This window comes from Lolium perenne, chromosome 3 (genome assembly GCF_019359855.2).
Source record: "Lolium perenne isolate Kyuss_39 chromosome 3, Kyuss_2.0, whole genome shotgun sequence".
Lineage (NCBI taxonomy): Eukaryota > Viridiplantae > Streptophyta > Magnoliopsida > Poales > Poaceae > Lolium > Lolium perenne.
Window position 1 is genome coordinate 66782200 of NC_067246.2, and position 15254 is coordinate 66797453.

The 15254-nt window shown below is 44.5% G+C and overlaps 1 protein-coding gene across 1 annotated transcript; it reads right to left on the reverse strand.

Annotated features, from left to right (window-relative positions):
- Window positions 1–3677: 3677 nt before the first annotated feature.
- Window positions 3678–12824, reverse strand: LOC127341636 (DNA mismatch repair protein MSH7). Its single transcript, XM_051367509.2, has 17 exons — window positions 12476–12824; window positions 10598–11657; window positions 10206–10301; window positions 9654–9709; window positions 9137–9203; window positions 8456–8551; window positions 7699–7827; window positions 7588–7621; window positions 7475–7522; window positions 7080–7276; window positions 6705–6831; window positions 6341–6618; window positions 5978–6163; window positions 5473–5859; window positions 5295–5391; window positions 4729–4856; window positions 3678–4441 (listed from the first exon to the last, which is right to left on the reverse strand). The coding sequence occupies exons 1-17, from the start codon at window positions 12658–12660 to the stop codon at window positions 3971–3973; spliced, it is 3642 nt and encodes a 1213-aa protein (XP_051223469.1). The 5' UTR covers window positions 12661–12824; the 3' UTR covers window positions 3678–3970.
- Between the last annotated feature and the right edge of the window lie 2430 nt (window positions 12825–15254).

Genomic DNA, 15254 nt, shown 5'->3' on the forward strand with positions numbered 1-15254 from the left:
AAAACCAACACGAGGTTGATCCCCGGAACATCCTGTTTAGGACTAGCAAACGACACCCTACGTGCCGCTGGATCCTCCAACCCTTTGTAAGGCCTAACTATTGCAGATATTAAACTAATCCTTGTAGAACAAGGAGCAACCGTAACGGATCGGATCTACTAAATAATGATCAAGCGGGGTGCCGCCCCTACACCTAAGATAGGTGTAAGGGCGGCTAGACATGCAAGGGTTGCACTACGACAGTATATGATACGAAGAACTATGCTAACCCTAACACATCTATGATAACTACGTTGCTCGCCATCAAAAAGGCTTCAGTACGAGCAACGCATGAACAACATAAAGCTTCTGCTGCCTAGATCGCAAGATGCGATCTAGGCAGCATGATGCTTACCGGTAGAAACCCTCGAGACGAAGGAGTTGGCGATGCGCCGAGATTGATTTGTGGTTGAACGTTGGTTGTTGTTTATTCCATAAACCCTAGATACATATTTATAGTCCAGGGGACTTTCTAACGTGGGATAATCCCCACCGTGCACGAGACAAATTCTAACTAACCGACACGTATCCTACTATATTACAGATACACGGGCCAACTAGCCCAAACTTAGCATATAAAGGCCGATTCACGTATTTCTTCTATGTATAATCTTTAAATCCATCTTGATCGCGGCCCACCTCTGACTCGGTCAAATTCTGGTGATAACAAATTCATCATAATATCTTTGTATGACTCTAGCTCGGTTTGTCATCGTTAACCAAAGAGGGGGAGATTGTAAGGGTATTTTACCCTTAACCATTATTTTGGTTAACAATGACAACGGAGTTATCGTGTGGACTACTAGTTTCTATAAGTGTACACACAGGTTTTAGTCCACATACGAGGTTGCAAGGTGGTGAGAAAGGTTTTCAGTCGGCATACGGGGATGCGAGGTGATGAGAGACCCCCAATTGATGTTCTCAACTAGTGACGGTGTTTTGTCTCTCTTCTTTAAAGAGGATATTGCAAAAGCCACATATACACATCCTACCACATAATCTTCACACCAAAAATGTTGAGAGGAAAAATTGTTCCGAGAAGGGAGGAAGAACGGAAGCTCCAGGCAACTCGGCACACAGCCCGTCAGGTCGAGTGCTGCTACCGGAAATCTCGGCACATAGCCCGGCCCACCGGGTGCTGCTACCGGGTTGCCCGAAAAGAAGAAGATCTGAAGCTCCAGGGAAAATTGGCACATAGCCCGGCAGGCCGAGTGCTGCTTCCGGGCAACTCGGCACGCAGCCCGGCATACCGGGTGCTGCTGCTGGGTAGCCCGGTATGTGGCCCGGTACTACCGGGTCAGCTGCCGGGTGCTTCGACTCTGATGTCTCAAACAACTCTTATCTCGGGAAGACTATATAAGCCCCTTCTTCTTCCTTGAAGGGGTAAGGAGACTAGTGCAAAAAGCTCAAGACATTTCTCTCTCTCTCTCTCTCTCATACTCCATTGTTGAGCTCCAAAACCTTCAGATCTCCCTCCTCGTCCACCCAAACTCAAATCCCTCCGGGGAAAAGCTAGAGGAGGCCTTGACCTATAGTTCCACCGAGCCAAATATGGTTCCCCCTTGTATTCATCGAGATACCTGCTCGCTAGGGTTTCTTGGAAACCCTAGGTAGGCAAAAGAAGTCTGGAAGCATCCGGGCTGTGGATTTGCTCCTGACAAGATTGTGAAGGTTTTGAGGCTACCTCAAAGCCTACCACAAGTGAGTGAGCTATTCCTTCGTGGGATAGGCTCCGGAGAAGAAGGTGAGCCTTCGTGGGACCCCCACCTTTCCAAACATGACGTACCTTCTTGCAAAGGAAGGGAACACGGGAATAAACCTTCGTCTCCGCGTGCTATCGGTTATCCCTAACCGAACTCTTTACTTGTGATATAACTGCCTGTGAGAGCCTTCGTGCTCGAGTTACTTGTATCATCATATAGGGTGCTTCACCTAGTTTGCATTAGGCTCATCTTTATATTCCGCAAAGCCTAACATTGCAAAGAAAGAATTAAAATTTGTAGAAACCTATTCGTCCCCCCTCTAGGTTTACCATCTCTGAACTTTCAGACTCCGGCGAGCGCCTTAGGCTAGCTTACGGGGTTCGGATCGCCGGACGGCTTCGCCAGCTTCATCATCATCGTCGTGAGCTGCACGGCTCACCGTCCTCTCTATGACGTTTCCATCTTCTTCATCGCCGCCAGCGCGGCGTTCCCGCCTTTCATCCGCAAGGCTCAGAGGCTCGTCATCACCATCGCTCCGGTAGGTACTTACCGTGTAGGCTTTGCAGCACGCACGGGTGCATAACCCCGAACAACACTCGGGGGCTATCACTCCCTAGCATGTCCTTTACTGTTCCCCCAGGACCCACTTGTCTTGACCCGGGGGCTAGCTGGCTAGTCCACTTCTTGTTATACCCTAGGCTAGAGCTGTAACTCGGGGGCTCGGAGGAAACCGAGCCGGCATACCTCCACATAGTTTTGTCACTAAGGCTAAATATCTATTATGTATATGCATTGACTAACCATGTCTTTTAGCATGACTAAATATCGGGCAAAAATGCTTCACCAAGTATTAATGGCATCATCACCCAGTTCGGCTCATCATATCATAAATAAATAAAATATCTCATGTTATCGTTTATTTCGTTTTCCCCAAATTGTTATCACATCATGAATGCGTCTCACCGTTTATGTCGTTTTGCCAGCTCAACAGGGCATTATAGGATATTCCAAATCTTTGTTTATTTCGGTTCGCCAATATATCAAGGCATCTCCAAATCTCCCAAAATTGCCAAAGTATCATGGCTCATTATCTCAGCTCACCAAATATCATGGTTCTCCCAATATCATTGCAACAATGCCCATGAAGGCAATAAGTCGATTCAGCCCATGATGGCAAAGTGTGAACCCGATAAAATGCTCATGCAGGCTATACACCGGTATACGACAATGCCCACGAAGGCAATAAGTCGATTCAGCCCATGATGGCAAGGTGTGAACCAGGTAAAATACCCACCCAGAGAGGTAGGGTATGCATGTGTACGTTCATATGGGAGAGCGTATGCGCGTGTATGTGAGTGTTTGCGTTTGTACCATGTTTCTTAAAAAAAAGGTGCGCCACCTTTCTAATAATGTTGTAGGCACACGTAGCTACGGATTGGTTTGTAGGTATGCATACTGGCGAAGGTTCGCTAGTTGTTGTACGCGGTCTCGATGGAACGTCTTGGCAAAGTTGCTGCCGGGTTTGGGCCAACAAAAGTACGATAGTGCTTTCTTTTTTGCGAAAATTCTGAAATACGCTTTTGAGTTGGACTGTCAATGCATCGGCGTGGGTGAGCTACTCGTGCATTCGTGATATGAGCACTGTAGCTGTTCTCTGCATGCGTTTGATTGATTCGTTGCTTAGCTGCTTGCCTCCTTTTAGCCTGTGACGAACGATGCAGCGGATGGTGTACCTGCTCATTAATGGCGAGGAGCTAAGAAGCGATGTGGGTAGGAAGAGAGAAGAGATACAGCTCGGCGTGCACGGGGATGATCATGCCTGAAACTGGCGACAAGCTCTTTTCTCTGCAAGTGGGCTTGCTGTCTATGCAAGCTCCAGCCTCCAGGTCGACGCTCACAAACTCAACTTGAATTTTTAGGTTTTCATGCTTAATCTTGGCAAAACGTCAAAATTCTCCATTAATATGAGTAAACAGGAATGTGCATGTCGTGAAGTTCTTTTGGCAAACTCGGAGAAGTTATTGAGACAAACCGAGCAATGCACCCTAGCCAACTCGGGTCAAAGTGGGCTTGCGTTCTTATAAACACCAAGGGATATACAAGACCCTAAGACAAGTCAACCGTTGACGGTACACAACACATGCCATCAAAACTGCAGACTAAAGACAGCACTGAAACGGATCTTAAACACTGATAAATTAGTGGTCAGTGCTGACTTCTCAGTGGCCTCATCTTCCTCCTTTCCTGAAGTAAGACTTAAGCTCCTGGGCGACGCAGAACATCGTGTCCATGGTGTCCTCGTCCAGGTGCCCGTCCTTAACACCACCGATTGCCAGGATTGTTCTCAGCCAGTCCTCGTGGAGGGTGGAGAACTCCGCTCGCCCTTCGCTCGACTTGAAGTTCCTGGCGATCTTCGACTTCATCATCTGGCCCGCGACTGACGCCTTCTCCACTGTGGACATCGGGATCCCTGCCATTGTAGCGACCTGCAGGCCATAGCTCTCCGAGGAGGCCCCTGATGCGAGCCGGTAGAGGAAGGTGAGCTCCTTCTCGCCGCTGCCTCCGCTCCTTGGCCTGAGCATGCAAGCCATGTGCTGGAGGCTCACGTGGGGGTGGGAGCCAAACTCTTTCGTGAGAGGGTGGTAGTGTGTGGCGAAGAGCAGACGGCATCGCACCTGTTCCACCAAGTGACGGAATACCTGGGGCACAATAGAGTTAGCACTTAGCAGAAGCATGAAATGTTTTGTCAGACAATGGAGATCCATATGAATGATGAACAATGCAGATACAAGGCAAAAGCACATCATAATATGCCCATGCTGAAAGTGAGAAATTGATCAGGTTCTGGCTATCTCATCAATTACAGATATGGCCAACGCGCCTTAGGCCACAGTAACGGCATCTACCACATAAGGGCATGCTGAAGGTTGCAAGGTATGGCAAGCACGGTGATGAAATAATAGAGCATCAAGATATAAATACTCACAGCATATGCGATTGCATATCCATCGAATGTGCTAGTTCCTCTGCCAAGCTCATCAAGCAAGACAAGAGAATCCTCGGTTGCATTCTGAAGAACAGATGCAGTCTCAGTACATTCCACAAGAAAGGTGCCTGCAAGAATGCAAATAATAATGTTGTAACAATCCAAGTTAAGGTTGAAATGTCATATCTAATACATGATTCATGCCACGGCTAAAAGAAAATTGATAGTGCTTTCTAAGTTGCTATCGAGATTTCACGGATTTACTCAATAGATTTATATCATAAAAAATTCAGGATGCATTCTATCTGCACCACATTTGAGTATTTGACTAACTGGGAATCAATTTGTGAATATAATTATCTGATGTAATCTTTCTGGGGTATGGACTATGTATATATGTTGTACATTTTTATAAAATAGAAAATATGCCATATGTGACTCCCCTACTGTTGCCTGGTGAATTTATTTCATAGAATAATTAGGAACGAAACTAAATTTATAACTCCATTTTGGAGCCAAAAGCCATAGGATTTGGTTGACCAAATTTGCTGGTTATGACTACTTACTTTCTCCAGACATAATCTGATCTGTTGCACCAAGCCGCGTAAAGATGGAGTCAGCAGGGGTCAATTCACATGATGTGCAGGGGACATAACATCCAAGCTGCAGACCAGAAGAAATTCCAATTATACATCTAAATAGGGAAGCAGAAGGGCATGCATAACAAAATTTAGTTATACATACCTGGGCAAGTAAAATAGCCAAGCAGGTGGCACGCATTATAGTAGACTTGCCTCCCATATTTGGACCAGTCAACAAAAATGCAAAGCGATTATGACCAGATAAATCCTGGCCAAGAGATAAATCATTTGGCACAGGCCCAGTTGCACTTTCAGCAAAAGCATAGGGATGCCATAGACCCTTCATCCGAAGTATCGGCACTTTCTCTTTCACCAGAATACGTGGTCTGCACATGGTACAAGATGACGACAATGCCATTGCTGCGAAGGACCTAAGGACATCAACAACACTGATGGCATTGATCACCAGAGACCATTCAGAAGCTTTTCCAACAAATAGTTCCACCAAAATAGCCAAGGTGTTAGCATCATCGTCTTCGATATCATGATCCTGTTAAAACTCAAAATTAGACAATAAGTGGTAGATTACTGGTGGAAGCCAGAACAGACAGCCAGTAACAGAAAAAAAAGAGCACTTGATTGAAAATGCAGAGAGAAATTCCCAGTACCTGGTACCGTGGAAAGTCATTGTCTATAGCTTCTTCAAATTGATGAACTAGTTCATCAAGAGAGCTCAGGGTTGGAATATCCACTGACTTTGACAGTGCAGAGATACCATGGTCCTCTCTTCGCAAGACACTTAATAAGTTGATTCCAACCCGAAGGCCCTTGATAAGCATGCCGAACGTTTTAATCTGTAACATACAGAAAGTCACATGTCATTAGTCAGTAGCTTAGATACAGGAAAGAAGAATTTCATAATTTGCAAAAAATTCAGAGTTTTTGATTAAATCTAAACCACGCAAAAGAGAACTATAAGCTGTAATAAGCTTATGAAGCTAGGACTGAAACAGACAAGAACAACCACTAACCCGTCTTTTTAATATCTTATCTCCAACAAAGGGCAACATAACAGCAGATGTTAACCCCACGGTGGATCTAACTCGTCCAAGTAACCTCTCAAGGTCAGGAACTTTCCGGAGATGCTCAAGTGTAATAGAGCCTACCCCACAATTTTGAATGAAGCCCTCAACAATATCAAGCCTCCTATTTATAGCATTGACATCCTTTAGTGGATGGCATATCCATCTTCTTAGAAGCCGCTTACCGGATGCAGTTATGCAGTGATTGAGGTGCTTGTACAGAGTACCTGCAACAAAGTAATACAAATTTTAATGTGTCTGTGTGTTTGACATATTAAGTAGAGCAGGACGTAGGTAGAAGGTGCACCCATACCTGATGAGCCCCCGTCAAAACTATTGCTGAAAACCTCCAGGTTCACAAGAGTCTGACCATCCATCCTTAGACAAGTTTGGTACACGTTGTAAGGTAACACTTCCCCATTTTTTAGAGCATCCTCTAGCTGTTTAAAAATTGTAGCATATCAGAACTTGAACACATGTCCAGCTAAAGTTGTAGCACGCAATCTTATGACAAGCACATTAAATTTAGAAACACTGGAAAATGATGCATGATTACAGTGTTCTGAAGCAATTCTTAAGCATTGCTGAAAAGGACAATGCAGTTACTAGTGGCACAATCAATTGACAAATCTTAAGTTTGTAACAAATGCAGTCGAAGAAACAAAGAGTTGGATTAACATAAGTATACCATAAGTCTAGTCAAATGACCAATAAGTCCACCAAGTGCACAAATAACTGCTTCTTGATTCACTGAATAATCCAATGCAGATAACCAAGAATCTGTTGATGCTTTAAAGTATCCTTTAGAATGCACTAGCATTTTAATTTGTGAAGCGTCAGAGAAATCTGCCCCAGATAATGGGGTCAGCTGCATTTTCACAGAGCCTGCAGTTAGAAGAAAGGTCTTTAACTTTACAACTCTGATATCAGTTTACTAGTTACAAGACAAAAGAGCTATAATCTATCGCTAGTTTAGCCTATTATGAGAAAGAAGGTGGACCTATATAATGATAAATAACAAAACTAAAATGGAAAAGATTTATTTCAGGAGCAAAAAAAGAGCAAACGATTATGAGATTTAACCTGCTGAGGCATATTTTAACATAGATTTACGGCTTTCTCTTGAGAGGCCTGACAAAAGAAGACATATATTAGTTCCTATATACATGGAAATGGAAAATAAAATATGTACTGACCTGAGGATTCATAGATTATCTCCCTCGGGGACACCTGAAATAGCATACTACTAACTGATCATTTCTGATATGTTAAATGAAGGGAGAAAATTGCAACAGTAAAGAACCTACCTGCACCAGCAAAGCCCCCAAAGCTGCAGATGAATCATCATCCTCGAGTGAACCCACCCATATTTTAAGAGCGGCATAATCTAGAAAAGCAAATCCATACACCCGAGAACCATTAGAAGCTATGGTAACCTGAAAATTACAAAAATGTCTGGACGCATTAGCTCAACATCACCTATGAACAATAGTTGCTAAACACTAATTGCAAGAAAGAACTAACATAATTAAAACTAGGATATATAACACTGCATGTTTCACAGGAAAATGACACTGAAAATGTCATTTTACTTTTGTATGGTGTGATGTTGGTTTGGTCTTGGACTTGTCAATAAACCATCTTTTCTATCAATGCATCTAAACATTTTTCATTTTCACGAAAAAAATATAGATAAAGCCAATAGGTGCATATGTACAAGAAATGTCTTCTGCGCTTATTGGCTCCACATATTTTTATATTCTTGCCATAAAATTCCACATTTATACATTGTGTTAAACCAGATCTTAGATTTATTGCTACGTTTATGTAAATCTACTTTGTTATTTTGTAATTTTGTCCAAGACCATGAGTTTGTAATTATTTCATGTCTTTTGAGGAAAGTGTACTTTACTATCAGATAGTTAGCTTTTGTGGTAGAACTGTGTCTACTCATATGTACGAGATGAACTTATTAACATTATAGCAAATCATATGAAGTTACAAAATTGTAGCAAAACATATTGGCCCAAATGAAACACACTGCTTTGTCTGCAGAAGACAAACCTCTTTCAATGCAAGAAGATGAACAGCATCAGCCCCTATATTGCTGTCAGCTGCAGTTGATGGTGTGGAAACATGAACTAACTTCCTTTCAATAACCTTGCATAAGTCACACAAAAAAATGGTTACACTTCTATGAGGTCAGTCTCTTCTATCTTGAAAGGACAAGTTATGTGCATCGGTAGATGCAGTGCCAGGGGTGCCACCTCCTTTTACTAAGAAAGACCTTACACTTCAAACACGAACCAAAATTGAATATTTGTATTCAAGTGCAGCTACACATGCCAAAGAGTATATGGCTACTACCTGTGTTCTTTTCTACTCCCTCTGTCCCAAAATAAGTGACTCAACTTTGTCCAGATACGAATGTATCTACATGTATTTTAGTTATAGATACATATGTATCTAGAAAAAGTGAGTCACTTATTTAAGGACGGAGGGAGTACTTGACATTTTAGACCACGACAGTCTCCAACATGCATGCCACACCACTACTTTTGTAGTCACATGTTAACAAAAGTTATTAAGTGTACTTATTTCAAAGTATTAATGATAAATCTAGTAATGACATGTGCACATGAAAGATCCAAGTACTACCGGGTATATTGGTGATCGAAGTTTCAAAGAGTTGACTGCACACATTCTAAAAATGCATCCAGGCAACAAGGGAAGTGGAACACTTACTGAATTTGGTCCTCTAGCTTTTGCCTGTACTGCAGATTCCATTTGTTCTATCCTTCCAACTTTATATCTGGAGGAAATACCAGATAGATGAGCAGTAGAACCACCAAAATAAATAATGAGAGAGCAGAAGAAATTTACATCAAACACTATAGGGATGTGTCACATCACAATATTATCATATACTCCCTTTGGACATCTTTAATTGACGCTAGTCATGTGCACAACTAGCGCCAATCTTTCCTGATCAGAGGGAGTAGCATTCAAAAAGAAACTAAATGCATTGTGCAAGCAATGGAAGAGGTCTAAATTTTCTGGGACTCAGCAACAGTGGCACAGAAACTGGTAAAGAATATAGTGAGTAGATTCCTCATATTATCATCAACAAGAACAAAGACAGAAACGTAAATATGCCTATCAATGCCAACCGGAATAACTGAGCATAAACTTGCTGATGTTCAAGGTAATGTTATGATTAAATGCTGAAAATGAGCAATGCTAAGGAGAACAAGAAACTTGCCCCCGAGCTAAAAGCTTCTCAACAGCATCATCTATCCCACTCTCTGAAATGCCAACCTTCACATAAGATGAAAAGGTTAATGTCATGTATGCGCCATAATGTGATAATAAAGCTACCGAATATAAAGGCAGTACAAAGCTCCTTTTCTTCAGGATGGTTTAGTACAAAGGAATTAGTTGAAACAAAACATTAAATTCTACTGTAGTGGCCAACAAAATATGAATACACAAGCTGCTGAGGTTGAAAACATATGAAGTGGTGTATTGCTAAAAGCTTGGAACAATTTAGGCTTTAGCCAATCATTTCCCCAATGCCAAAAGAATGATATCACATACTTTGTCCAGCTACTACAAATAATATAACATATAAATAATTTTGTACGATAAACGATCTGGCTAATGCTATTTGTTACGCAGAAGCAACACGGTATCCACAAGTTGTGTGGGAAATGAATTACAATTTAGCAGGATCAGTACAGCAGACACTCAGAAGTCAGAACCAAGCATTACAATGACAAAATAAGAGTGGTCAAGGTTTATGAATTTTGGGTACCTGCCGGCATTTGCCCACACCACTGATAGTCATTTTCCAGTCAAGTTCCTTTTGACCAACCTCAGCATCTACTTCATAGAGCTCATAAAATTTTCCCTACACATAGAGGAAAAACACTTCAGTAGGTTATATATCTAACCAGAAAAAACCCTCATTTTAAAATGTCTAACTTCTAGTGCATGTTTGTCAATATGCATAGAGTAATTGAGTAAAACTGCTTGCGCTAGTCCAATGAGCAAAAAGCATCTATTTCTTATTTATAGGGATAGGAAAATGCTCAATATGACGCCAAGGTATGAGATACTGATTAGCATTGCAGTAATCTTTCACATGATAATCTTGACAGTAGACTACCAATAGTCAGTGTATGATTCATTGATGCTGCAACTTACCACTTTGAAAAAGAGGACAACATCCATATATTTGCACTTAACAGTCCAGTATTGCTTTTGAGATGTTGACATCTTTCTGAGTGCATCAGGTGGAATGAAAAGAGTTCTCTTGTCATAAAGCGGATCCTCTGGCCGCCTTTTATTTGCATCCCTGATATTCGGAGGATTCAGCCATTCAAATTTACTACGTGCACCTTCAGCCATTTCATCATGAACCATCTTCTCAACTGGAGAACATTGGGCTGATTTCACCTTCTTGTTTGAACCCCACAAAGGAGAGTGGTCCTGTTGAACTCGCTTGGCACGAGGTGTCACTGCTCGCGTCAGTGGCGTTTCTGGTTTCAGAGAAACAGAATCAAGTTCCGGAAATAGTGCATCAGGTGCTCCAGTATGTTTAGCATTCAGAAAAATCGGGAACTTTTTCGACTGGTTCTGCAGTGGAGTTCCATTCGAATCAAATTCCGCAAACAGATTTGTTGCCTTAATGTATGAAGAGTCTGAAGATCCAGTGAATAGCTTCTTTGAGTGATTCATTGTAGGAGAGTCATCTGAACCAAGTCCAAGTGGTGTCGCTGCTCTGACATGTTCACCACTTGAAGAGACCAATGGTAACTTCTTCGATGGATGCTGAGTTGGATCTGAACCATACTCTGATAAAGGAGTATCTGCTCCACGAAACGGCCCAGAGAAGATTCTCCTCAAGGGGTCCTGGGAAGGAGTTTGTACATCAAAGTCTTCAAACATTGAAGCAGCTTTAGTGTACTGGTTATTGGGAGACTCTGAGGAGAACTTCTTCGGACACTCCTGAAACAGAGCTTCATCTGAACCAGGTTCTGGGAACAGAGTGCTTGCTCTAACAAACTTATCCATGGAAGAACTCGTGGAGCGTTTCAGCGGCTCCTGCAGAGGACTGACATCTGCGAATAGCGTAGTTTCTCTGCTGTACTCGTCACTGTATGGTCCGGAGAATAATGCACTTGGGCGCTCATCTGAGATACGTTGATTTTTACCGGGTAAGGCTCTCTCCTCAACATGTCTAACCTGGGAGGCGTCTTTGTTTCTGCAACAAGCACAAGAGCGTCACCATGATGGCACGGCTAAAACAAGACAATGTTTTCCAAAGTACAATGAAATGCCTGATGTGGCCCATCAAAAAGTGGAAAATCCACCAATGGAAACCAGTTTAAAAAATAGTCTGGGACTGACCGAGAACAAACACCTGAGATAAACACAGTAGCGCAGACACAAATACACCCGATCCAAGCAACCATTAGTCCATTACAGCACTCCAAGTGTACATTCAAGTGAAGGACTGTTGGCACGGTTAAATACGTATTGAGCCCAAAATACAATAACCTTGAGGCTAACTACAGCAAAAACAGAGTGTACCACATGAAACTATGAGCCTGTAATCGATGGCGCTGTGTGCTAGCCCATACGGATTGTTCGTTTTGATTGCCTGCGGCAGCGGCAGATCTGATGCTTACTTCGTTTTCAGTAAAACTACCGGTGGGTTCACTCTCCGTGCTACAAACACAACATGCAAAATTGCAAACGCAGAATCAACACATAAGTCGCACAAAGCAGCACTATCTAACAGCACAAACAGTAAACAAAACTGGAGCTAAGGGACACGGATTTGGACGACGAGAGTGATGACAGGTGACGGCAGTGCAGGCCGAAAATCAATCACCAACAAATCGATCGAATCGGAATCCCCATTCGCTGTCAGGTTCAAGCGGTAGTAGCAACCTATACGGATCCGGTCGAGGCCACGAGCTGACAATCCAACAATTAATCGCAAACAACCGGCCCGACAAACAAAACCCTAGCGTCCCGCCGCTACGGAGAGAGCTAGCCGGAGGGTCGCGTCCGTACCTGCCCTGCGACGGCGGCCGCGCGAGCCGCTCCATGATGCCGTCGACCGAGGCCGCGGCGGGGGGGCGCGGGGGCCTCTCGGGGGTTGAGCCGGCGCCGGGGGCGGGGCCGAGGGGGTCCCCCGCCGGGGTCCGGCGCGGGTGGAGGAAGGAGAGGATGGACTGCTGCTGCCGGCGCGGCTGCATCGCGGTGGCCGGGAAGGGGCCGTCGGAGGTCGGAGGTTGGAGGTGGAGTCCGCGGTGGCGGGAGAAGCGGTGAGCGATGGAGGGGGAATGGGAGGGAAGAGGCGACACAGGCGATGAAATTATTCGGGGGAATTTGCGAGCGGGAAATGAAAGCGCGAGGCCGCGGCCCGCGCCCCTCCAAAATCTACTCCTTGTTCTCTCTTTTCCTTGTAGCTAGTCCACACGAATCGGATCAGAAGATATATTTTTATCAGCGAAATAATTCGAACGCTTATATTCTACCGCATGTAATTCAACAACACCATAAATACAAATTTTAGACGTCATAGTTTAGATTCCTATAGGGCACATAGTAGTATGGGCCTATCAATATACAAAAGATACATATGCAAGTGGTCCATTGTTAGGGTACCCCCTACTAAAAAATCAACATGTGGTTGGATGGTTAGGAGGATAGTGGCACCACTAAAGTTTAAATTCTAAATTTGACACTTTGGTATTTCATTAAAAGATGGTGAAAGGGCACGGATGTCGCCTAGAGGGGGGGGTGAATAGGCGATTTAAAACTTTTATGAGATGGGCTTAACAAATGCGGAATAAAACTAGCGTTTGCTTTGTCAAGCCCAAGTCTATATACTATGGTTCACCTATGTGCACCAACAACTTATTCTAAGCAATGGTTCATCTATGTGCACCAACAACTTATGCTAAGCAATACAAGCAAGTATGTGATAGCAAGATATATATAACTTCAAGCACGATGGCTATCACAAGGTAAAGTGCATAAGTAAAGAGCTCGGGTATAGAGATAACCGAGGCACGCGGGAGACGATGGTTTATCCCGGAGTTCACACTCTTGCGAGTGCTAATCTCCGGTGGAGAGGTGCGGTGGCTTAGTGCTCCCGAACGCCACAAGAGGCTCACCTTGAGGTGTGGTTGCTCGATGCACACCAACGCCACAAAGGCCTCACCCCAAGATACGGTACTCACACCACACACCGAACGCCACGAAGGCGCCTCACCTAAATCTCCGGTGACCCTCGCCACAAAGGCCTAGGTCACGGTTCCACTAAGGAATTTCCTTCGAGGCGGAAACCGGGCCTTACACAAAGGTTGGTGTAAGGGTACATTGCCCCTATGTGTGGTTTTGGTAATTAATGACAACCCCTATGGACTAATGTTTTCATTGAGTTTATATGAAGGAATATTCCATAGGTACTACTTGCACTCCATGTGTTGGATTCAAGTATGGATGCCATGAAGATAAAGGTATATCTTGTGTATTGGCATCAAGATCATCGGTATGAAGATACATATGTGATATGATCAAGAAGAAGAAATGTAGATGGAGTTCTCATGTGGAACTCAATATTAGCCATGCTCTATCTTAAGTGAGTATGAGAAGATACAAGGTTGATTTGGGCAAGTTTAAGATGAGCATCTCAAGTGGATCACATGCTTGAAGCTTGCCGTCCATTGGTGATAATGGACATGTGAAGATGTACATCTATGGAGCTTTCCCATCATGGTGTATGGGGGAGCATTTGTGAGTCTTCACAAAGCAACATTGATCAAGTGAGGCATTCCGGCTTGTGTAGAGCTTGAAGAGTTATCATCAAGATCAAGCGGGATGCGCAAGACAAAGGTATGACCTTGATAGGTTTTCCTTTTACCGGTCTCAAGGTGGTTGATGGGAGACCGGATTATAGGATACATAGCCGCACTATTAAGAGGGGCTTTCGGTTGGGTAACTTGATCACATCGTCTTAGGGAGCTCAATCCTTGCATGCGTTGCATATTCTTATTTCTTCTTGGTATTTCTCGGTGTGAGGTTCTTGAGCTTGTTGCTAGCTTTACAACAAGCCCAAGTTCATCGAAAACGGAGTTCACATGCATCTTCTATTGCGTTTTCGAGGTTGGGTGATTTTACCGGTTATTCATGATATAAGGTTCTACCTTTTATATTCATGATAAAATCCCCTCCTACAGATTCTTGGTTTTTCACTTTCCATAAGATAGCATTTGTTGTTATCTTCCAAACAAAATTGGTTTCATGCGATTCGGAGTTCGGGAGCATTAGTTATTAAAGAAAAAGGAAAAAGGAAAAAGGGTAAAAAGAAAAAGAAGAAAAGTGCCAGCGGACCGGCCGGTCTGACCGGACCGGCCACCGGCCCACCCGGTCCCGACCGGACCTGGCTCCGGTGCCATCCGGGCCGCCTCCCGGGGCCTTTTGGCCCAAGTCCGGTCGCAGGCCCGGTCCGTGACCTGCTTTGCCGGCACAGCCCCGGTCCGACCGGGGCCTCGGCCGGCCTGCTCGCCCGCGCGCCACCGGGCCGCTCACCGCCGCCCGCCCACACGGCCGCCGCCGCCCGCGGCCTACCCTCCTGGCCGCACGCGCGCTCGGGCCGCCGCTGGCCATGCGGCCCGCTCGCCCGCCGCTGCCTCGCCAGGTGGGCCGCCCACCCCGCGCGCCTTGCTTGTCCGCCGCCCGGCGCGGGCTGCAGCCCGATCCGATTCTTTGGGCTGGTCCGACCAGACTGACCGGCCTGGCCGGCTGCTGCTCCGGTCGACCGGCCTGGCAGCCGGCTGGGCCG

What these genes read in the sequence shown, in the direction of transcription:
- LOC127341636 (XM_051367509.2), bottom strand. Translation starts at nt 12,660, where the DNA reads ATGCAGCCGCGCCGGCAGCAGCAGTCCATCCTCTCCTTCCTCCACCCG. An exon ending in GAGAAGCTTTTAGCTCGGGG is followed by an intron (nt 9,204 to 9,653) that starts GCAAGTTTCTTG and finishes TATTTCCTCCAG; the next exon opens with ATATAAAGTTGGAAGGATAG. An exon ending in ATCTTCTTGCATTGAAAGAG is followed by an intron (nt 7,828 to 8,455) that starts GTTTGTCTTCTG and finishes TGTAATTTTCAG; the next exon opens with GTTACCATAGCTTCTAATGG.